Source organism: Myotis daubentonii, chromosome 6 (assembly GCF_963259705.1).
Source record: "Myotis daubentonii chromosome 6, mMyoDau2.1, whole genome shotgun sequence".
Lineage (NCBI taxonomy): Eukaryota > Metazoa > Chordata > Mammalia > Chiroptera > Vespertilionidae > Myotis > Myotis daubentonii.
The window spans coordinates 83390384-83409407 of record NC_081845.1 but is presented as its reverse complement, the minus strand read 5'-3'; the positions used below and the strand labels follow the sequence as shown (position 1 = coordinate 83409407).

The 19024-nt window shown below is 37.4% G+C and overlaps 1 protein-coding gene across 5 annotated transcripts in view; it reads left to right on the top strand.

Annotated features, from left to right (window-relative positions):
- Window positions 1-19024, top strand: part of ENPP4 (ectonucleotide pyrophosphatase/phosphodiesterase 4) — a 59585-nt gene extending 40561 nt beyond the window's left edge. For 3 of the 5 annotated variants that reach the window (XM_059701527.1, XM_059701528.1, XM_059701526.1), the window contains 3 exons: window positions 6292-7153; window positions 12009-12179; window positions 15774-19024. In XM_059701527.1, coding sequence (XP_059557510.1) covers window positions 6325-7153; window positions 12009-12179; window positions 15774-16138 — 1365 coding nt within the window. In that variant the 5' untranslated portion in view covers window positions 6292-6324 and the 3' untranslated portion in view covers window positions 16139-19024. Of the gene's footprint in view, window positions 1-6291; window positions 7154-12008; window positions 12180-12862; window positions 12886-15773 lie in introns of those variants that run through there. The other 2 variants (XM_059701531.1, XM_059701530.1) reach the window with 2 other exon arrangements.

Genomic DNA, 19024 nt, shown 5'->3' with positions numbered 1-19024 from the left:
CTATATATATAAATGTGTGTGTGTATCACATACTATCCAATTCACTCATTTATAGTGTATAATATTAGAGTTGCACAGCATCACCACAGTTAATTTGAGAACATTTTGATCACCCTCAAAAGAAACCTTGTACTCATTAGCATTTCTCCCCAACCCTGTGTTCAAGGAAAACTACTAATATACTTCCCTTCTGTAGTTTTGCCCAGTCTAGGCATGTTAAATAAAAGGAATGATGCAATAAGTGATCTTTTGTGACTGCCTTCTTCCACTTAGCATAATGTTTCAAGGTTTTTCCAAGTTGTAGCATATATTAATACTTCATTCCTTTTTATTGTCAAATAATATCCATTGTGCGATATACCACATTTTATTTATCGACTTATCACTTGATGGACGTTTGAATTGTTTCTACCTCTTGGCTCTTAGGAATAATGCTGTAGTGAGTATTTGTGTATAGGTTTTACTGTGGACATAATGTTTTAATTTCTCTTGTGCATGTACATAGTAGTAGAATTACTGAATCCTGTGGTAACTTTATTTGAAGAACTGCCAAAATGTAAAATGTTTTCTAAGTTGTGGTTGCACCATTTTACATTCTTACTAGCAGTGTATAAAAAGGTTCCAATTTTTCTGTATTCTTGCCAACATTTGTTGTTATCTGTCTTTTTGATTACTGTATTCATCAAAGTGGGTGTGAAGTGGTATCTCATTATGGTTTTGATTTCCATTTCACTGATGACTAATGAAGTTGAACATCTTTTCATGTGCTTATTTGCTATCTGTATATCTTTGGAGAATTGTTTTTTTAGGGTTCTTCCCTCATTTTTAATTGGATTTTTTGACTTTTATTATTGAGTTATAGTTTTTTACATATTCTATATATATAATACATATATTCCTTATCAGATATATGATTTGCAAATATTTTCTCTCATTCTGTGGATTCCTATTCTTTATGGTATCCTTTGAAACATTAAAGTATTTAATTTCATTTTCAAGGAAATCAAATTTATTCTGTTTCTGTAACTCATGCTTTTGGTGCTATATCTAAGAAGACATTGCTTAACCCAAGGTCATAAAGATTTATTTCTGTATTTTCTTCTAAGATATATATATATATGTTGGTTGTTGACTAAGCATACATGAATCAGGAGGCTTTGGCTAGAGATAACTGGTAAAGATTTACTCAAAGGTATTACACAGCTAGGTAAATATCCAGAGTGTTCTGTAAAAAAGGAAGAGAAGCTGAGGGTTTTTATAATAAAAAGTACCTTCTTGAGAAGAATCAGTGTTGCATTCTGAGTCTTTGGATTGGGCCAAGATGTAATCCTCTAGATAACTGATGGTCTGGAAAATGGATATCAGGTGGTCTGGACAGGTGAATGTTCTTCCCTTCATCAGGGGTAATCAGAGGATTAGCAGAGGTTTGATGTCTATTGATGCAGAACTGGAATATTCAAAAGTTTAAGTTTCCAGACTAGTTAAAACAAGACTAGAATCTTTTTCCCAGATATCAACCTACTTGATTTTAGTAATTTAGCAGCTTTACTATGGTGAATCCATTTTATTTCTTCACTCTAATCCTCATGGTCTATGATCCATTTTGAGTTAATTTTTGTGTATGGTATGAGATGAAGGGTCTAAAGTCATTCTTTTACATTTGGATATCTAGTTGTCCCAACACCATTAGTTGAATTTTCTTTGAACCCCTCTGCTCTTATAAGTAACGCTGTTGGAATAGTTTTATGCATACTATGATATTTCATTTGTAGTAATTCCTTGAATAGCTTGGTTTTATAAACAATACTTGTGTGGTGCATGGATCTCAAGCATAGAATTACAAAAAGTTTTGGTATTGTCTGACAACGTTCATTCAAGCTTGTCTTTGTTCTTTCAAGGTGACAAGTTGATTCATTGTCCTGATTATTGATGCCCCTATTTTCAGTATTATATATTTGAAAAGTATAACATTCTTGTCTCTTGATAAACAGCATGTACATTTTTGTGATTAGACTTAGTTATATTGTATATTTGTTGAATGATTTTTTTATGACCTATAAGAGAGTTTGGGCAGAACTACACATATAGGAAGTAACTTTAGGATGTTTTTGGAAGCCTAGACTGTTACTGAAGAGCTGTTGTAAGTCACCTGCAGGTCACCTAGATAAATGATTATTGTCTTTTCATGTCTTTGTAATATATTTCAGACAGAATGCGACAGTGAAGTATGGTAAATGGAAATTAAGGTTGGCAATTCTTTCCTTAACTATTTTCTAGTGATTTGCGTATGGGTTGGGCTTGGATAATGGAGGGGCTTAAATGCCAGGCTAAGGTGTTGGGACTTTTTGTATAGCAGTGGATACTTTGAACAATTTTTTTAAATTAGGGGATTGTCATGAACACATGAACAGAGCTATGACCAGAAAAATTTAGTTGGCGGCAGAAAGGGGAAAGTGATTCAGGTAGGAAGGTCAGTTAAGAGACAGAGTGTTTTTGTCAGGAAATATTGAGGACTTTAAGAAGTAGGGCAGCAGTGGAGATGGAAAAGAATGGATAGCTGTTAAAAATGAAGACTCCTGGCCTCTACTGTAGACCAACTGAATTAGAATTTTCTAGATATGGAGAGTAGACAATTGAACTTCTTTTTTAATCCTCACACGAGGATATGTTTGTATTGATTTTAGAGAGAGAGGATGGGAGAGAAAGAGAGAAACACATTGATGTGAGTGCCTCACATACCTGCTCCTAGATGACACTTAAACCAAATGAGCCACACAGGGCTGGACAGCTGAACTTTTAACAAGGTCCACTCAGTGACTCATATGTCTACTATACTAGGGATTTTCAACTAGTGCGCCACAAGAATTTTTAAAACATTCAGACTTGACTACTCAGTCAGGGGCATGGACCTCTTTTCCCTTAGATTTTCAAATAAAAAAATGACAACAGTCAACACAACAATAACCATCTGGTGTGAATGAATCAAAATTATATATATTTTTAAATTAGATTGGCCAAAACTATATTTTTTGGTGTGCTGTAGGTTTTTAGTAATTAGTTTATGTGTCCCGTGATATGAAAAAGTTGAAAATTGCTGCTGTAATAGATAATATGAAAATAGAGTTGACTAGGCTGGCAACTGATGGTGTACTCAGGACATCTCTATGTGACCGAGAGAATGATGAAGCTGTTTTAAGATATTAGGGAACATAGGAAAGGGGGAAGATTTGGAGGTGCAGACAATGTGTTCAGTTTGATATACTAGATCAGATTTGACTTGGCAGCAGAATACGTTGCGCAGTGGGATTGGTTGGAAAAGTAGAATGGTTACTCAGGGCAAAAGCCAGGGCAATAGATAAACAACCTTTAAAAACTACATTTGTGCCTGGCCATTGTTGCTCAATGGTTGAGTCTCAACCTATGAACCAGGAGGTCAAAGTTCGATTCCCAGTGAGGTCACATACCCAGGGTGCAGGCTTGATCCCCAGTGTGGGGTGTGCAAGAGATAGCCGATCAATGATTCTCTGTCATCATTGATGTTTCTATCTCTCTCTCCCTCCCATTCCTCTCTGAAGTCAATAAAATTAAATTAAAAAAAAAAAAGATTTGTGAGTATCTTTACAATACTAGGCCACCTATTTGCTGTTTTAGTCTACTGTTAGTGGAGACAGATATTTTGATATCGGGAAGTAGCTGTACTCCGAGAAACCAGGGAATCTGCTCAGTCCAAGCTTTCATGGAGACCTGTGTGCCCTCCACACAAGTTCTGAGGTCTCTGGAACCTAGGCAACAGCCTGCATGATATTGTCTGAACCCAGTTATGACTGTCTGAGGGAAGAGATGCGTTACACTAGGTCAGGGGCACCAAATACTGAATAAAAAGAGAAGTACTGCTATCTAGATTCTTGACAGCTGAAATTGCTGACGTGTGACTGGAGCTACATCTGTGCAAAGTATGTGTCTTGTACTTAGAATTGTTACTCATTTCTTTGGAGAGGTGGTTTTTGTTCTTGTGTACTGGTTTTGGTTTCTTGGATGGACTAGCAGCAGAGGACCCATGCACCACACTCAGGAGGCAGCCCATCTCAGCTTAAAATGCTGGAGATTTTCCAGACCCAAAGTTCCTCATAAAAATGATTCTGTGCCTTTGATCTTCAAAATCTTAAGTCCCTGGTTTTTGGAGGGTCACAGCTTCAATCAGTAAGTCTTTGAATGACTACATACACAGACCATCTAGTATGAAGTATGTTTGAAAGAAAAAAGTCTCTACCCTCAAATAATTGCTGTCTAGTTGGGAAAAAGAACAACACAGTAAATGACTTGTGAACTTAATCATCATGTTCTTTAACTGGCTGCTGGTGTGCCTGGACTTCTAGGGGCATGTCCCCCTGGCCATACCACAAGTCTTCTTATTCTGGCATGATGAATTCAATCATCTCACTCTAACCACAACCCCACATCCTTGCACTTTTCACTGAAAGTTACTTTTAAAACACCAGTTCTTTGACTTCATCAGAACCTCAAGTCTAAAATCCTCTCTGTTTGCATCTACATTAGTTTCAGTTTAGATGCTGCAGCTCAAATATCAGCCATTCATTAGATGATATCAACTTCAGCTTCCTTCATCATACTTTAGTTTCAAGCCCAGGTATGTTCAGCTGTATGTTTTGTTCATGCCTGAGCCAGGAAATTGCTAGAGCAGTGGTTCCCAAACTTATTTGGCCTACCGCCCCCTTTCCAGAAAAAATATTACTCAGCGCCCCCTGGAAATTATTTTTTTAAAATTTTAATAGCAATTAAACAGAAAGATATATGCCCCCAAATGCACCTGTGGCCATCACCGCCCCTCTGGATCACTGCAGCGCCCACCAGGGGGCGGTAGCGCCCACTTTGGGAATCACTGTGCTAGAGAAAGCCAATCAACAGTGTCACTCTAAAAATTTATGGAATCTGCTGTCATCATTGACCACAAATCCTGCTGTTTCCTTGTACTCTTACCCATCCTCCACATCTGCCATTTCTCTGTATTCCTCAAACCACCGGCCCTTTTACCACCCTACTCCCTCTCAATAAATGACTCTACCTTTTATAACTCAGAGAATGCGGCTCCCTTCACCTCTAGCCCTCAACCTGTTAGCGCACTCCTTTGCTCCTTTTCTCTTATTCTGATGGAAGGGTACCCTGACCATCTATATCAGTGGTTCTCAACCTTCCTAATGCTGCGACCCTTTAATACAGTTCCTCATGTTGTGGTGACCCCCAATTTCATTGTTACAAATTGAACATAATTAAAGCATAGTGATTAATCACAAAAACTGTGTAATTATATATGTGTTTTCTGATGGTCTTAGGTGACCCCTGTGAAAGGGTCCTTCGACCCCCAAAGGGGTCGCGACCCACATGTTTAGAACTGCTGATCTATAGTGAAGCACTCTACCTAAATCACAGATCCTTTTATTTTAGGGCCCAAAGAAGATAGAGTCTGAAGGCAGGAAGATTTATTAGGGGAAAGCTCTTTTTGTCATTCGTGGATTATTAAAAATGAGTGAAAAATCAGAGGGAGCTCCGAGCCTGAAGTTTTAGGTTGAATAGTTATGCCTTTGACAGTAAAAGGGAAGACTAAGAGGGATGTGGTGATGAAATTCATTTCAACAGCTGTTGAATTTCTTCAGAAGTTACTGTCGCCTGCCAGTCCCTGTAGGCGTTGTCTGCCTGTCAGCCTCATGTGCATATTGTATAGGCTCAGAGTGAGGTCTTTCTCTCAAATAGTATTTATTTCTTATTCTCCTACTTTTCAACAAGAACTGGTGGGGAGCCAATATGGTGGAATTTCTACTACCTATTTCTGTAGGACTAGTCGTTAAATGGAACAGCAGTCTCCCTCTCTGGAGCCTCAGAGAGCTTGGCACTCCTGCTTTGTGAAAAGGGAGACTTTTTGTTTCTTCATCTGTTCTTATTAAGCTTTTAGAATAATTTCTAAATTTCTAATTGCAGACAAGCAAGGTAGTCAAACCTGAGTATTATATAGAGTATAAAAATGGCCCGTGCATGCTGGGCAGGACATATATAAAAGGAAACTGGACAAGTAAAGGCAATTTTTAGTCTTTCCAATTTTAACTTTATTCAGTTACCTTTCAGTAAATTAAAATTATTTAATTTTTAAGTTGATAGAGGTAAAGCTGGTATATAAAAAGTTTAAATGTTGGTTCTCTTCTCCTGATGGTTAAACTTTTGAAACCTAATCCAAGTCAAATAGCATTACTGCTTATGCATTGTGTTTTTATATTTTAGGAACCCTGATTGCTCTCCTTCAACACGTTCAATATGAAGCTACTAGTAATACTTTTATTTTCTGGACTTATAACTGCGTGTAGAGGTAGTAACTCTTCGTATAGTTTGCCACCGAAGTTACTACTGGTGTCCTTTGATGGCTTCAGAGCTGACTATCTACAGAACTATGAATTTCCTCATCTCCAGAATTTTATCAAAGAAGGCGTCTTAGTGGAGCATGTTAAAAATGTTTTCATCACAAAGACATTTCCAAACCACTATAGTATTGTGACGGGCTTGTATGAAGAAAGCCATGGCATTGTAGCTAATTCCATGTATGATGTAATCACCAAGAAATATTTTTCTGACTTTAATGACAGGGATCCTTTTTGGTGGAATGAGGCAGTACCTATATGGGTGACCAATGAGCTTCAGGAAAACAGATCAAGTGCTGCTGCTATGTGGCCTGGCACCGATATACCCATTCACAATACCACTCCTTCCTATTTTATGAATTATAGCTCCTCAGTATCATTTGAGGAGAGACTAAATAATATTACCATGTGGCTGAGCAATTCAAACCCACCAGTTACTTTTGCTGCGCTCTATTGGGAAGAACCAGATGCAAGTGGACATAAATATGGACCTGAAGATAAAGAAAATATGCGCAGAGTGTTGAAAGAAATAGATGACCTTATTGGTGACTTAGTCCACAAACTCAAGATGTTAGGATTGTGGGAAAATCTTAATGTGATCATTACAAGCGACCATGGGATGACCCAGTGTTCTAAGGAAAGACTGATAAACTTGGATATCTGCCTCAATCGTTCAGACTACACTCTTATAGATTTTACCCCAGTTGCTGCAATACTTCCCAAAATAAGTAAGTAAATTTTAGCCAAGGAATATTTGAATGGGTCAATGGATTGAGGGTTTTGTAAGAGAATAAAGGTCTGGCTTTTGTAGTTAAGCACCATCTATTCTTACACTTACTCAGAGTGGGATTATATGTTTTCCCTCTACTTTACAAATTTTAAAACAAAACAATTAGCTTAAGATTTATGTTCAGAATTATTTCTTTGCTTTTTGGTGTATTTTGTAATTCATACAAATGGAAAAAGGAAATTTTTTTTTTTTTTATTGCTTAAAGTATTACAAAGGGTATTACATATGTATCCATTTTATCCCCCCGCCCTAGACAGTCCCCTAGCCTCCCCTATCACCCAGTGTCTTATGTCCATTGGTTATGCTTATATGCATGCATACAAGTCCTTTAGTTGATCTCTTACCCCCCTACCTCCTGCCCCCCAACCCTCCCCGGCCTTCCCGCTGCAGCTCGACAATCCGTTTGAGGCAGTTCTGCCTCTGTATCTATTATTGTTCAAAAGTTTATAATGGTCTCTATTGTCCACGAATGAGTGAGATCATGTGGTATTTTTCCTTTATTGACTGGCTTATTTCACTTAGCATAATGCTCTCCAGTTCCATCCATGACGTTGCAAATGGTAAGAGTTCCTTCCTTTTTATAGCAGCATAGTATTCCATCGTGTAGATGTACCACAGTTTTCTAATCCATTCATCTACTGATGGACACTTAGGCTGTTTCCAGATCTTAGCTATGGTGAATTGTGCTGCTATGAACATAGGGGTGCATATATCCTTTCTGATTGGTGTTTCTGGTTTCTTGGGATATATTCCTAGAAGTGGGATCACAGGGTCAAATGGGAGTTCCATTTTCAGTTTTTTAAGGAAACTCCATACTGTCTTCCATAGTGGCTGGACCAGTCTGCATTCCCACCAGCAGTGCACAAGTGTTCCTTTTTCTCCACATCCTCTCCAGCACTTATCGTTTGTTGATTTGTTGATGATAGCCAGTCTGACAGGTGTGAGATGGTACCTCATTGCTGTTTTGATTTGCATCTCTCGGATGATTAGTGACTTTGAGCATGTTTTCATATGTCTCTTGGCTTTCTGGATGTCCTCTTTTGAAAGGTGTCTATTTAGGTCCTTTGCCCATTTTTTGATTGGATTGTTTATCTTTCTTTTGTTAAGTTGTATGAGTTCCCTATAAATTTTGGAGATTAGGCCCTTATCAGATATGTCATTGGCAAATATGTTTTCCCACACAGTGGGTTTTCTCGTTGTTTTGTTGATGGTTTCTTTTGCTGTGCAGAAGCTTTTTATTTTGATGTAGTCCCATTTGTTCATTTTTTCTTTAGTTTCAAGTGCCCTAGGAGCTGTATCAGTGAAGAAATTGCTTCGGCATATGTCTGAGATTTTCTTGCCTTTGGATTCTTCTAGAATTTTTATGGTATCCTGTCGTACATTTAAGTCCTTTATCCATTTTGAGTTTATTTTTGTGTATGGTGTAAGTTGGTGGTCTAGTTTCATTTTCTTGCATATATCTGTCCAATTTTCCCAACACCATTTATTGAAGAGACTATCTTGGCTCCATTGTATGTTCTTGCCTCCTTTGTCAAATATTAATTGAGCATATTGGTTCGGGGCGATTTCTGGGCTCTCTATTCTATTCCATTGATCTATATGCCTATTCTTGTGCCAGTACCAGGCAGTTTTGAGAACAGTGGCTTTGTAATACAACTTGATATCTGGTATTGAGATCCCACCTACTTTGTTCTTTTTCAGGATTGCTGCAGCTATTCGGGGTCTTTTTTTATTCCAGATGAATTTTTGGAAAGTTCGTTCTAGATCTCTGAAGTATGCTGTTGGTACTTTAATGGGAAGTGCATTGAATTTATAGATTGTTTTGGGTAGTATGGACATTTTGATGATGTTGATTCTACCAATCCATGAACACGGTATGTTCTTCCATCTGTTTATGTCTTCCTCTATGTCTTTTTTCAACGTCCTGTAGTTTTCTGAGTAGAGGTCTTTTACCTCTTTAGTTAAGTTTATTCCTAGGTAGCTTAGTTTTTTCGGTGCAATGGTAAACGGGATTGTTTTTATAATCTCTCTTTCTGAAAGTTCACTATTGGTGTATAGAAATGCCTCAGATTTCTTGGGGTTAATTTTGTATCCTGCTACATTGCCAAATTCATGTATTAAGTCTAGTAGCTTTTTGATGGAATCTCTAGGGTTTTGTATGTATAATATCATGTCGTCTGCAAATAAGGACAGTTTTACTTCCTCTTTTCCAATTTGGATGCCTTTTATTTCTTCTTCTTGCCGAATTGCAATGGCTAACACTTCCAGTACTATGTTGAACAGGAGTGGTGAGAGGGGGCATCCCTGTCTTGTTCCTGTTCTTAGGGGAAATGGTGTTAGTTTTTGTCCGTTGAGTATGATGTTGGCTGTGGGCCTGTCATATATGGCTTTTATTATGTTGAGGTATGATCCTTCTACTCCCACCTTGCTGAGAGTTTTTATCAAAAATGGGTGTTGAATTTTGTCAAATGCTTTTTCTGCATCAATTGATATGACCATGTGGTTTTTTTCTTTCAATTTGTTTATGTGATGTATCACGTTTATTGATTTGCGGATATTGTACCATCCTTGCATCCCTGGGATAAATCCTACTTGGTCATGGTGTATGATCTTTCTGATGTACTGCTGGATCCGATTTGCTAAGATTTTGTTGAGGATTTTGGCATCTATGTTCATGAGGGATATTGGCCTGTAATTCTCTTTCATTGTGTTGTCTTTACCTGGTTTTGGTATTAGGGTGATGCTGGCTTCATAGAATGAGCTTGGAAGTGTTCCTTCCTCTTGAATTTTTTGTAGTAGTCTGAGGAGGATAGGTTTTAGTTCTTCCTTGAATGTTTGGTAAAACTCCCCTGTGAAGCCATCTGGTCCTGGGCTTTTGTTTGATGGAAGCTTTTTGATGACTGCTTCAATTTCTTCCATAGTTATTGGCCTGTTGAGATTTTTAGATTCTTCCTGATTGAGTTTTGGAATGCTGTATTTTTCTAGGAATTTGTCCATTTCCTCCAGGTTGTCTAGTTTGTTGGAGTAAAGCTGTCCATAGTATTTTTTAACAATCATTTGTATTTCTGTGGGGTCTGTTGTTATTTCGCCTCTATCGTTTCTGATTTTATTTATTTGGGTCCCCTCTCTCTGCTTCTTGGTGAGTCTGGCTAGAGGTTTATCAATCTTGTTTATCCTTTCAAAGAACCAGCTCTTGGTTTCATTGATTTTCTGTATTGTTTTTTTGGTCTCTATGTCATTTATTTCTGCTCTAATCTTTATTATCTCCTTCCTTCTGCTCACTCTGGGGTTTTCTTGTTGCTCTCTTTCTAATTCTTTGAGTTGTAGAGTTAGATGATTTACTACCATTTTTTCTTGTTTTTTGAGATCGGCCTGTAGAGCTATAAACTTCCCTCTCAGGACTGCTTTCAATGTGTCCCATAGGTTTTGGATTGTTGTGTTTTCATTGTCATTAGTTTCCAGGATGTTTTTAATTTCTTCTTTGATCTCATTGGTAACCCAATCAATATTTAATAGCATGCTATTCAGCTTCCAGGTGTTTGAGTATTTTGGGTTGTTTTTATTGTAGTTTATTTCTAATATTATGCTATCGTGGTCTGCGAAGACGCTTTTTATGATTTCAATCTTCTTGAATTTGGGGATACTTTGCTTGTGACCCAATATGTGGTCTATTTTTTAATATGTCCCATGAGCACCTGAGAAGAACGTATATTCTCTGGCTTTGGGGTGAAGTGTTCTGAAGATGTCTATTAAGTCCATCTGATCTAGTGAGTCATTTAGGATTGCTGTATCTTTGCTGATTGTTTGTCTATAGGACTTATCCAGTGCTGTCAATGGTGTATTAAAGTCCCCTACTATGATTGTATTGTTGTCGATCTCTCCTTTGATATTTTCCAGGAGTTTTTTTATGAATTTGGGTGCTCCTACATTGGGTGCATATATGTTTATCAGGGTTATATCTTCTTGTTGTATTGATCCCTTTAGTATTATGAAGTGGCCTTCCTTATCTCTTGTTAAGGCCTTCACTTTGAGGTCTATTTTGTCCGATATAAGTATTGCTACCCCAGCTTTCTTTTCCTTTCCATTTGCCTGAAAGATATTTTTCCATCCTTTCACTTTCAGTCTGTGTGAGTCCCTTCTAATGAGGTGGGTTTCTTGTAGACAGCAGATGTATGGGTCATGTTTTTTTATCCATTCAGCCACTCGATGTCTTTTGGTTGGAGCATTTAGTCCATTTACGTTTAAAGTTATTATTGAAAGGTACTTGTTTGTAGCCATTTCTTTTTGTGTGTGTGTGTGGCTGTTTTCTTTCTGAGCTTTTTATTTCTTCTTTTTATACCAGTCCCTTTAGCATTCCTTGCATTGCTGGCTTGGTGGTGACAAACTCCCTTAGTCTGAAAAAGGAAATTTTTACCCTTGAAAACATCTGGAATATTTGTGTGAGATATACCTTTTGTTTACTGATAGAATTAGTGATGAGTAGTAATATGTAATTAGTTAATATTTACTGAGGAAGCTAGATGTGAAAATTGTCCCCTTTGTATAAAAAGTCCACCAGGAATAATAACAAAGTGAAAAAAGAACTATATGAATGCTTTGAAAAGAGTGTGTGTGTGTGTTTCTCCCAATACTGTCACATGATTAGTCTCTCTCTCTGTCTTTTTTTTTTTTTTTTTTTAGAATTAAAAATGATTTAATAGATATTGTTCAGGATTTTTTCCAGTTATTTTAGTTAAAATTATTTTTTCCTTATCGACCATGACTTTTTCCTTTACTATTTCCTTTTCCTTCAGATAAAACAGAGGTTTATAACAAACTAAAAAACTGTAGCTCTCACATGAATGTTTATCTCAAAGAAGACATTCCTGCCAGGTTTCATTATCAACATAATGATCGAATTCAGCCTATTATTTTGGTTGCTGATGAAGGCTGGACAATTGTGCTAAATAATTCATCACTAAAATGTAAGTATTAATTTAGTATAAATTAACATTTCTCTTGTGTCCAAGGGATAAATCATAAATTGACATTGTTCTGTTAACAGAATACTTTACTTAGAGATGTTGACACAGTATAATTAGTTCGATTTCAACTACACCATTGTGAGTTCTTCATTCAGTTCTCAGGTTTTTATTTGATAGCAAGTCACAATAACCACAATGTCACCCTTGCATTAGAAGGTTGGGTGACCATAAGGGTGAAGGTATAGTTTTACTTTCTTACCAAAACTGCAGAGTCTCTCAGTAACTTTCAAGATAGGTTCTCATTTGTAGAAAATGAAAGAGAAATAAGGAAACAAAGAAAAGAAGCAAAATAAATAGGAAGAGATAGCTAGTTCAAATTTCTCATTTTTTTTTTTATGTTAAAAAAATTTGTCCAGACCTAGCCAGTTTGGCTCAGTGGATAGAGCGTTGGCCTGTGGACTCACGGGTCGGGGGTTCAATTTCAGTCAAGGGCACATGCCCGGGTTTCAGGCTCGATCCCCAGTAGGGGGTGTGCAGGAGGCAGCCAGTCAATGATTCTCTCATCGTTGATGTTTCTATCTCTCCCTCCCTCTCTGATACCAATAAAAATAAATTTAAAAATTTTTGTCCAAGTAACCCTATGTGTTTTTCCAATGATGAAATCATTTACCTGAATGCTATAGCTGTTTAAAACATTGGACAAGAACCAGAAAGTAAACAAACAAAAATGTACTGGGTAAACAAAATAGATGTATCGAAATCCCTCTTAAAAAGATGATGTATAGGGGAGAATTACAGGTCTTCCTGGAAACAAGCTTCTTTATCCATATGCTAAATTCAATTTGAATACTTTTTTAAAAAAATGTGATTTTGTAGTCAATAGCAAGGGGTCAGGAAACTTTCTGTAAATGGCCAGATAGTAAATATGTATTTTAGGCTTTTGGGCCGGCTGGTCTGAACTGTTCAACTCTGCCTTTACAGCGGGAAAGCACCCATAGACAATATCTATAAATTGACATGGGGTGTTCCACTGAAATTTAGTTTGCCAAAGCAAGCTGAATTTGGCGAGGGGCTGTTGTTTGCAGTCCCTGATCTAAAGCAATTCAGAAACATCAGGCAATAATCAAACCAGGGTCAATGGAATCATATACTGTTTACTAGAGGCCCGATGCACGAAATTCGTGCAAGAGTAGGCCTTCTTTCCCCCAGCTGCCGGCACCAGCTTCCCTCTGGCACCCAGGACCCGGGCTTCCCTCTGGCCGCTGGCAGGCACTGGAGACCTGGGCTTCCCTCGCAGCCCAGGCTTCTTCCAGAAGGTCATCTGGTCTAATTAGCATATTATACTTTTATTAGAGATACTTGTCATACTATAAAAACTTGGAAAATACAGAAATGTTTAGAAAAGAGAACAAAAAGTATCCATAATCCCTCAATATAGAGGTACAGACAAATGTTAATTGTGGGAGTTTTTTGCCTTTCTAATCTTTTTCCTATTACATATACTTGCATATTTTTACATTATTGAAATAATAATATCTTTTTATGTATAGTGTTATATTCCACTTTTTATTATATTGGTCATATGCATTTTTATTTCGAAATATCTTAAACATACAATTAAAGAATAACAAAGCACTGGTATACCCATCACTTAGACCCTGCACTTCATGTGAAAGTGGTAGCTTATTAAATGCAAGTGGTGTACATTAAAAGGCAATATTTGTTGCCGTAGCTGGTTTGGCTTAATGGATAGAGCGTTAACCTGCAGACTAAAGGGTGCCAGGTTCGATTCTGGTAAAGGGCACATGCCCAGGTTGCAGGCTTAAGCCCCAGTAGGGGGCGTGCTGGAGGCAGCCGATCAATGATTCTCTTTCATCATTGATGTTTCTATCTCTCTCTCCCTCTCCCTTCCTCTCTGAAATCAATAAAAATGTAATTAAAAATGTATAAAAATAAAAGGCAGTGTTTGTTAAAATAAAGCTAAAATTTGAGAATCTGATATGGGAGTTTGGTTAGAGACCATCACATTTTTCTTTGAGTTAGACTTTCACTGGCATTATAAGTTGGAATCGTCTGGGTCAGCGGTTCTCAACCTGTGGGTCGAGACCCCTTTGGCAGTTGAATGACCTTTTCACAGGGGTCACCTAAGACCATCTTGCATATCAGATATTTACATTACAATTCATAACAGTAGCAACATTACAGTTATGAAGTAGCAACGAAAATAATGTTATGGTTGGGTCACAACATGAGGAACTGTATTTAAAGGGCCAGGAGGTTGAGAACCACTGGTTTGGGTAGACTGCATATTCAGTACAAGAATCCCATCTGTGACATTCACAGTTACCTGGCCCTTCAGATGTTGAGGTGTTCATTAACTGTCAGTGAACAAGTAGTATCCTTCCTATATAATAAAAGCCTAATATGCTAAGTGTCTGACCTTTCGTTAGACCATCCAACCAGTTGTTATGATGCACACTGACCACCAGGGAGCATACGCTCCAACCAGTAGGTTAGCTTGCTGCTGGGGGCCTGCTGATCGGGACTGAGCAAGCAGGCCGGACACTCTCTGGAGCCCTCCTGCGGTGCCTCCCCAGCTGGCCAACGTCCCACGGTCCGTCCTCAGCTGGCCAGCCCCAATTGGGACTGTGTGAGACGGGCTGGACATGCTCTGGAGCCCTCCCACGGTCCCTCCCTAGCCAGCCAACCTCCCGCTGTCCCTCCCCACTCCAGTCGTGTACTGGTGGGGTTCCTCGGCCTGGCCTGCGCCCTCTCGCAATCCGAGACCCCTCAGGGGATGTCGGAGAGCCAGTTTCGGCCTGATCCCCACAGGCCAGGCTGAGGGACCCCACCGCTGCATGAATCCATGCACTGGGCCTCTAGTATTATATAACCCTATTTCTTTCTTTTTTTAAAAAATATATTTTATTGATGTTTTACAGAGAGGAAGGGAGAGGGATAGAGAGTTAGAAACATCGATGAGAGAGAAGCATCAGTCAGCTGCCTCCTGCACACTCCCCACTGGAGATGTGCCCGCAACCAAGGTACATGCCCTTGACCGGAATTGAACCTGGGACCTTTCAGTCCGCAGGCCGACGCTCTATCCACTGAGCCAAACCGGTTACGGCAATATATAACCCTATTTCTTATCACAGGAGCAATTGACATAAGTAAGTCTGCAGGTTCACTTCTTCACCATTCAATGGTTTTAACTCACTCCTGCCCAATTACTCGGGACTTTCAGCCAGACCACTTTTTCTCACTGGTGCTGTTTACAGTGGGCTTTTGGAAACAGTGCTGGAAAGTAACAGGTAAAATAGGTGGATCTAGAACTGAAAAATAAGTACATAAGATTGAGAAATAGTTTTAAAGCCGCCATGACTGATTGGAAAAGGGATGTGTGTATGAAAAAGGGAACATGGCTGAGTTGAAGAAAATAGAAAATTTTATTTCTGGCCCCTGTCTGGTTCAACAGATCAGAATTCTAGTGGATGGGAATTATACTGGCAAGACTCTAGTATATTTACACGCAAAGCAGGTTATTTTCTAATAGAAAGATTATTTACTAACATCATTTTTGTTTTTTTTTTTCAGTGGGTGACCATGGTTATGATAATTCTTTGTCTAGTATGCATCCATTTCTGGCTGCCCACGGTCCTGCATTTCACAAAGGCTACAAACAATGCACAATTGATAGTGTGGATATTTATCCAATGATGTGCCACATCCTGGGACTGAAACCACATCCAAATAATGGAACCTTTGGTCATATTCAGTGTTTGTTAGTTGACCAGTGGTGCATTAGACTCCCAGAAGCCATTGGAATTGTTCTTGGTGTGCTCTTGATCTTAACCATTCTAACGTGCCTCTTCATAATCATGCAGAATAGACTGTCTGCACCGCAGCCATTTTCCCGACTTCAGTTACAAGAAGATGATGATGATCCTTTAATTGACTAATACTATGTGCTGGAGTTTATACAACGTGTTTTTGCTTAGTCACAAAACCAAGGATACACCCAAATGTGTTATAACTATGAAAAAGTATACTTTGAAAGACAAAGAATTTATACCAAGCATGCTAAAATTGTGTTTTACTTTTCTTTGTGTTTTCTTTTGGTGCATTAGCTAATACCAAAAACAAAAACACCCTGAACATTGGAAAAATTGCTGGTAGATTATTAACACTATTTCTCTAACTAGAAACATTTTTAAGAAAAATACTGCCTCTGCCTTTCTTTGTGCAATGAAAATTTGACACATATGAAAATATAACAAAATTTAGTAGGCATACTTTTCTAATAAATTTTTATATTTGTAAATGAAACAACAGAATCTTTATGTAATTAGTGGAATTTGTGCATCAGGGAGGAAAAGTTTTCTATATTTTTATATTTACCTTTAATGGAGTTTGTATCCCAAGTAAACCCTTGAGTTAGGAAATTCTCTGTGATAGTTACATGAAATCAGTTAACCAGGCAGAAAAGATCAAGCATATGAAGATAGTATTTTAAGAAGTTATTATTAAAAAACTATCAAAGACAATGTGGTACAAAGCCTCTGTCTTCACCATTGTGTCTTTGTTAAGACCCTTAAGCTGTTGAAATCTCAGCAGTTTTCTTTTGAAGATCATTGCTAATAAGAAATTAATAGAGAAAAGTGGGTTGCTCTGTGCTTACTGGCTTTGTATACGTTACTGGTGTGTGTGCACAGGGTGCTAGCATGTATGGGTGTGCAGACTGTAGCCAGCTTACGGAGGGGTCGGAGACGGGCTGGACCGGAGGTAGGCTTCCGCATTCCCACGGCGCCCAGCTCTTAGGAAAGGTTACATTTGCGTTCATGTTTGTTTCCCTTCGTCTAACTCACAACTGAAAATCATAATTTAAAAAATGCATTCATTTTTGTTACCATTTTTAACCTTCTCATGTTGATGATTATAATTAGAAGTATCAAAGAGCTACAGAAAAATTTATGACCTGATTATATATTTGGTTTTGATGAGTCAGAATGAGAAAAAGATATTTTTATGTTAACCTTTGGACTTTTATCCCTTACTTTTTAGACAACAGAGTAGTTATATTTAAAGTGGAATTTAATATCTGTTGCTGTTTTACATTATCTGTATGTTAAATGACAGAATAAGCTTTCCACAACGCCTAACATTTCCTAGCTTGAGTGCTAGGTGGAACCTTCTAATAATCAAAATGAATATGACGAAACTGAGTTATGACAGACTAGATTATATGTATTAGAGGAAAACTTGGGTTCAGGAACCATTCTTTGGAAGTTGAGGCAAGCAATTGATATTAGTGTGATCTTTAAAGTTTTGACAATACAAAATAAAGTAGGCACCCAGTTCGCAGATACAGAAATTAATTACAGTAAATATGCAGCCCAGTTAAATGTTGATTATCTGTGATGGTTAAGAGCAATGGTGCTAATCATCAAGTGTTTAATTCACCCTGTCTGATCACTGCTGGGTTCCTGATCCTGGTATTAGTGCCTATTGTATCTGGGTTTCTTGAGAAGCATTTCCACATCCTGTATAAATAGGTGACACTGATAGTGATCATAAGTTGACTGTATTAAGAACAACATAATACATAAATGAAATAAAACCAATTGGGCTAATTTTGCTTTTTGACACATTTTATTACTGAAGTTTTTCCTCACATAGTTATCTTAAAGGTAATAGTTGATTTGAATGAAATAATAGAAAATTTTCTTTTCTACTTCAATTGCCATTAAAAAAATAACAACAAAGAGTACAACAGTCACATTTAAAGCCCTGGATATTTTAAAAATAGTAGGTGGGTATTTTATACTATTTGAGTAGTCTTTGGTCCTTGGAATGGTGTGAGTTTTAGTGATTGCATTAGCTTGATGGTGGTATGAGTTTCAGTGAACTATACCTGACATCCAACCTGTGAGTAGATTTTATATAGGATAGGATAGGAAGGGATGCTGTGTCTTAACCCCTGAACAAAAGACATTTACCTACTTGTCTTATCAGTCTCAAGATATTAACTTTAATTGAAATTGTAAATATATATATATATATGTTCATGAATAGAATTTATTTAATCAAAGAGGTGTTTATTATTATATTGAACTCTGTGTTAATTCATATGTATTTATAAAAACTATCGCTGTCAAAGCTAATGATCCTCCAATACACTGAAAAAGTCCTTTAGTAAAACAGGCTTTTACAGTAAGGTTTTGATGTATTTTATAATATAATTGGCAAATGTACCTTGCTGTTTTCTGGGTGATAGAAAGTATTTAGCTGTTTATGACATTTAACTGTTTGACAACAATACTCAAAGGTAATAGGATAATTTTTTATTAGGTGGTTTTTTTTATTATTCAGTGAGTGCATTCAGAATAAGTATGTTAACTGATAACGGGGACAGTTCTGCTCTCATTAACATGCAGGTTCTCTGGTCCATGCTCTGTACTATAGGCTTTGTGCTATTTTTCCATGAAGCTTGCTCTAAGAGGTGAATGTTTGGGACATTAAAGGATTAAAAATGCCTTTGCATTATTCTTGGGTTCCTCTCTTCCTAGCCTACATCTGGTAAGCTTTAAGGGTGAATGCATTTAATTTATTTTATTTGGAGGGTTTTACTTCATTGTGAATACCTAAAACTACAAATGAAGGACAAAGATGAGATGGAAAGTGTTTATTGTCAATTCTTAAAATAGTGTGTAAATAAAATGACAGTGTGCTTTAAAAATTTTGTAATATAGTGCCTTAAGTTGAAGTAAAATGTATTTTGATTTATTGTTTGAATTCATAGTTAATGACTGATTTTAAAATGTATCTGAATAAAATCTACCAATACA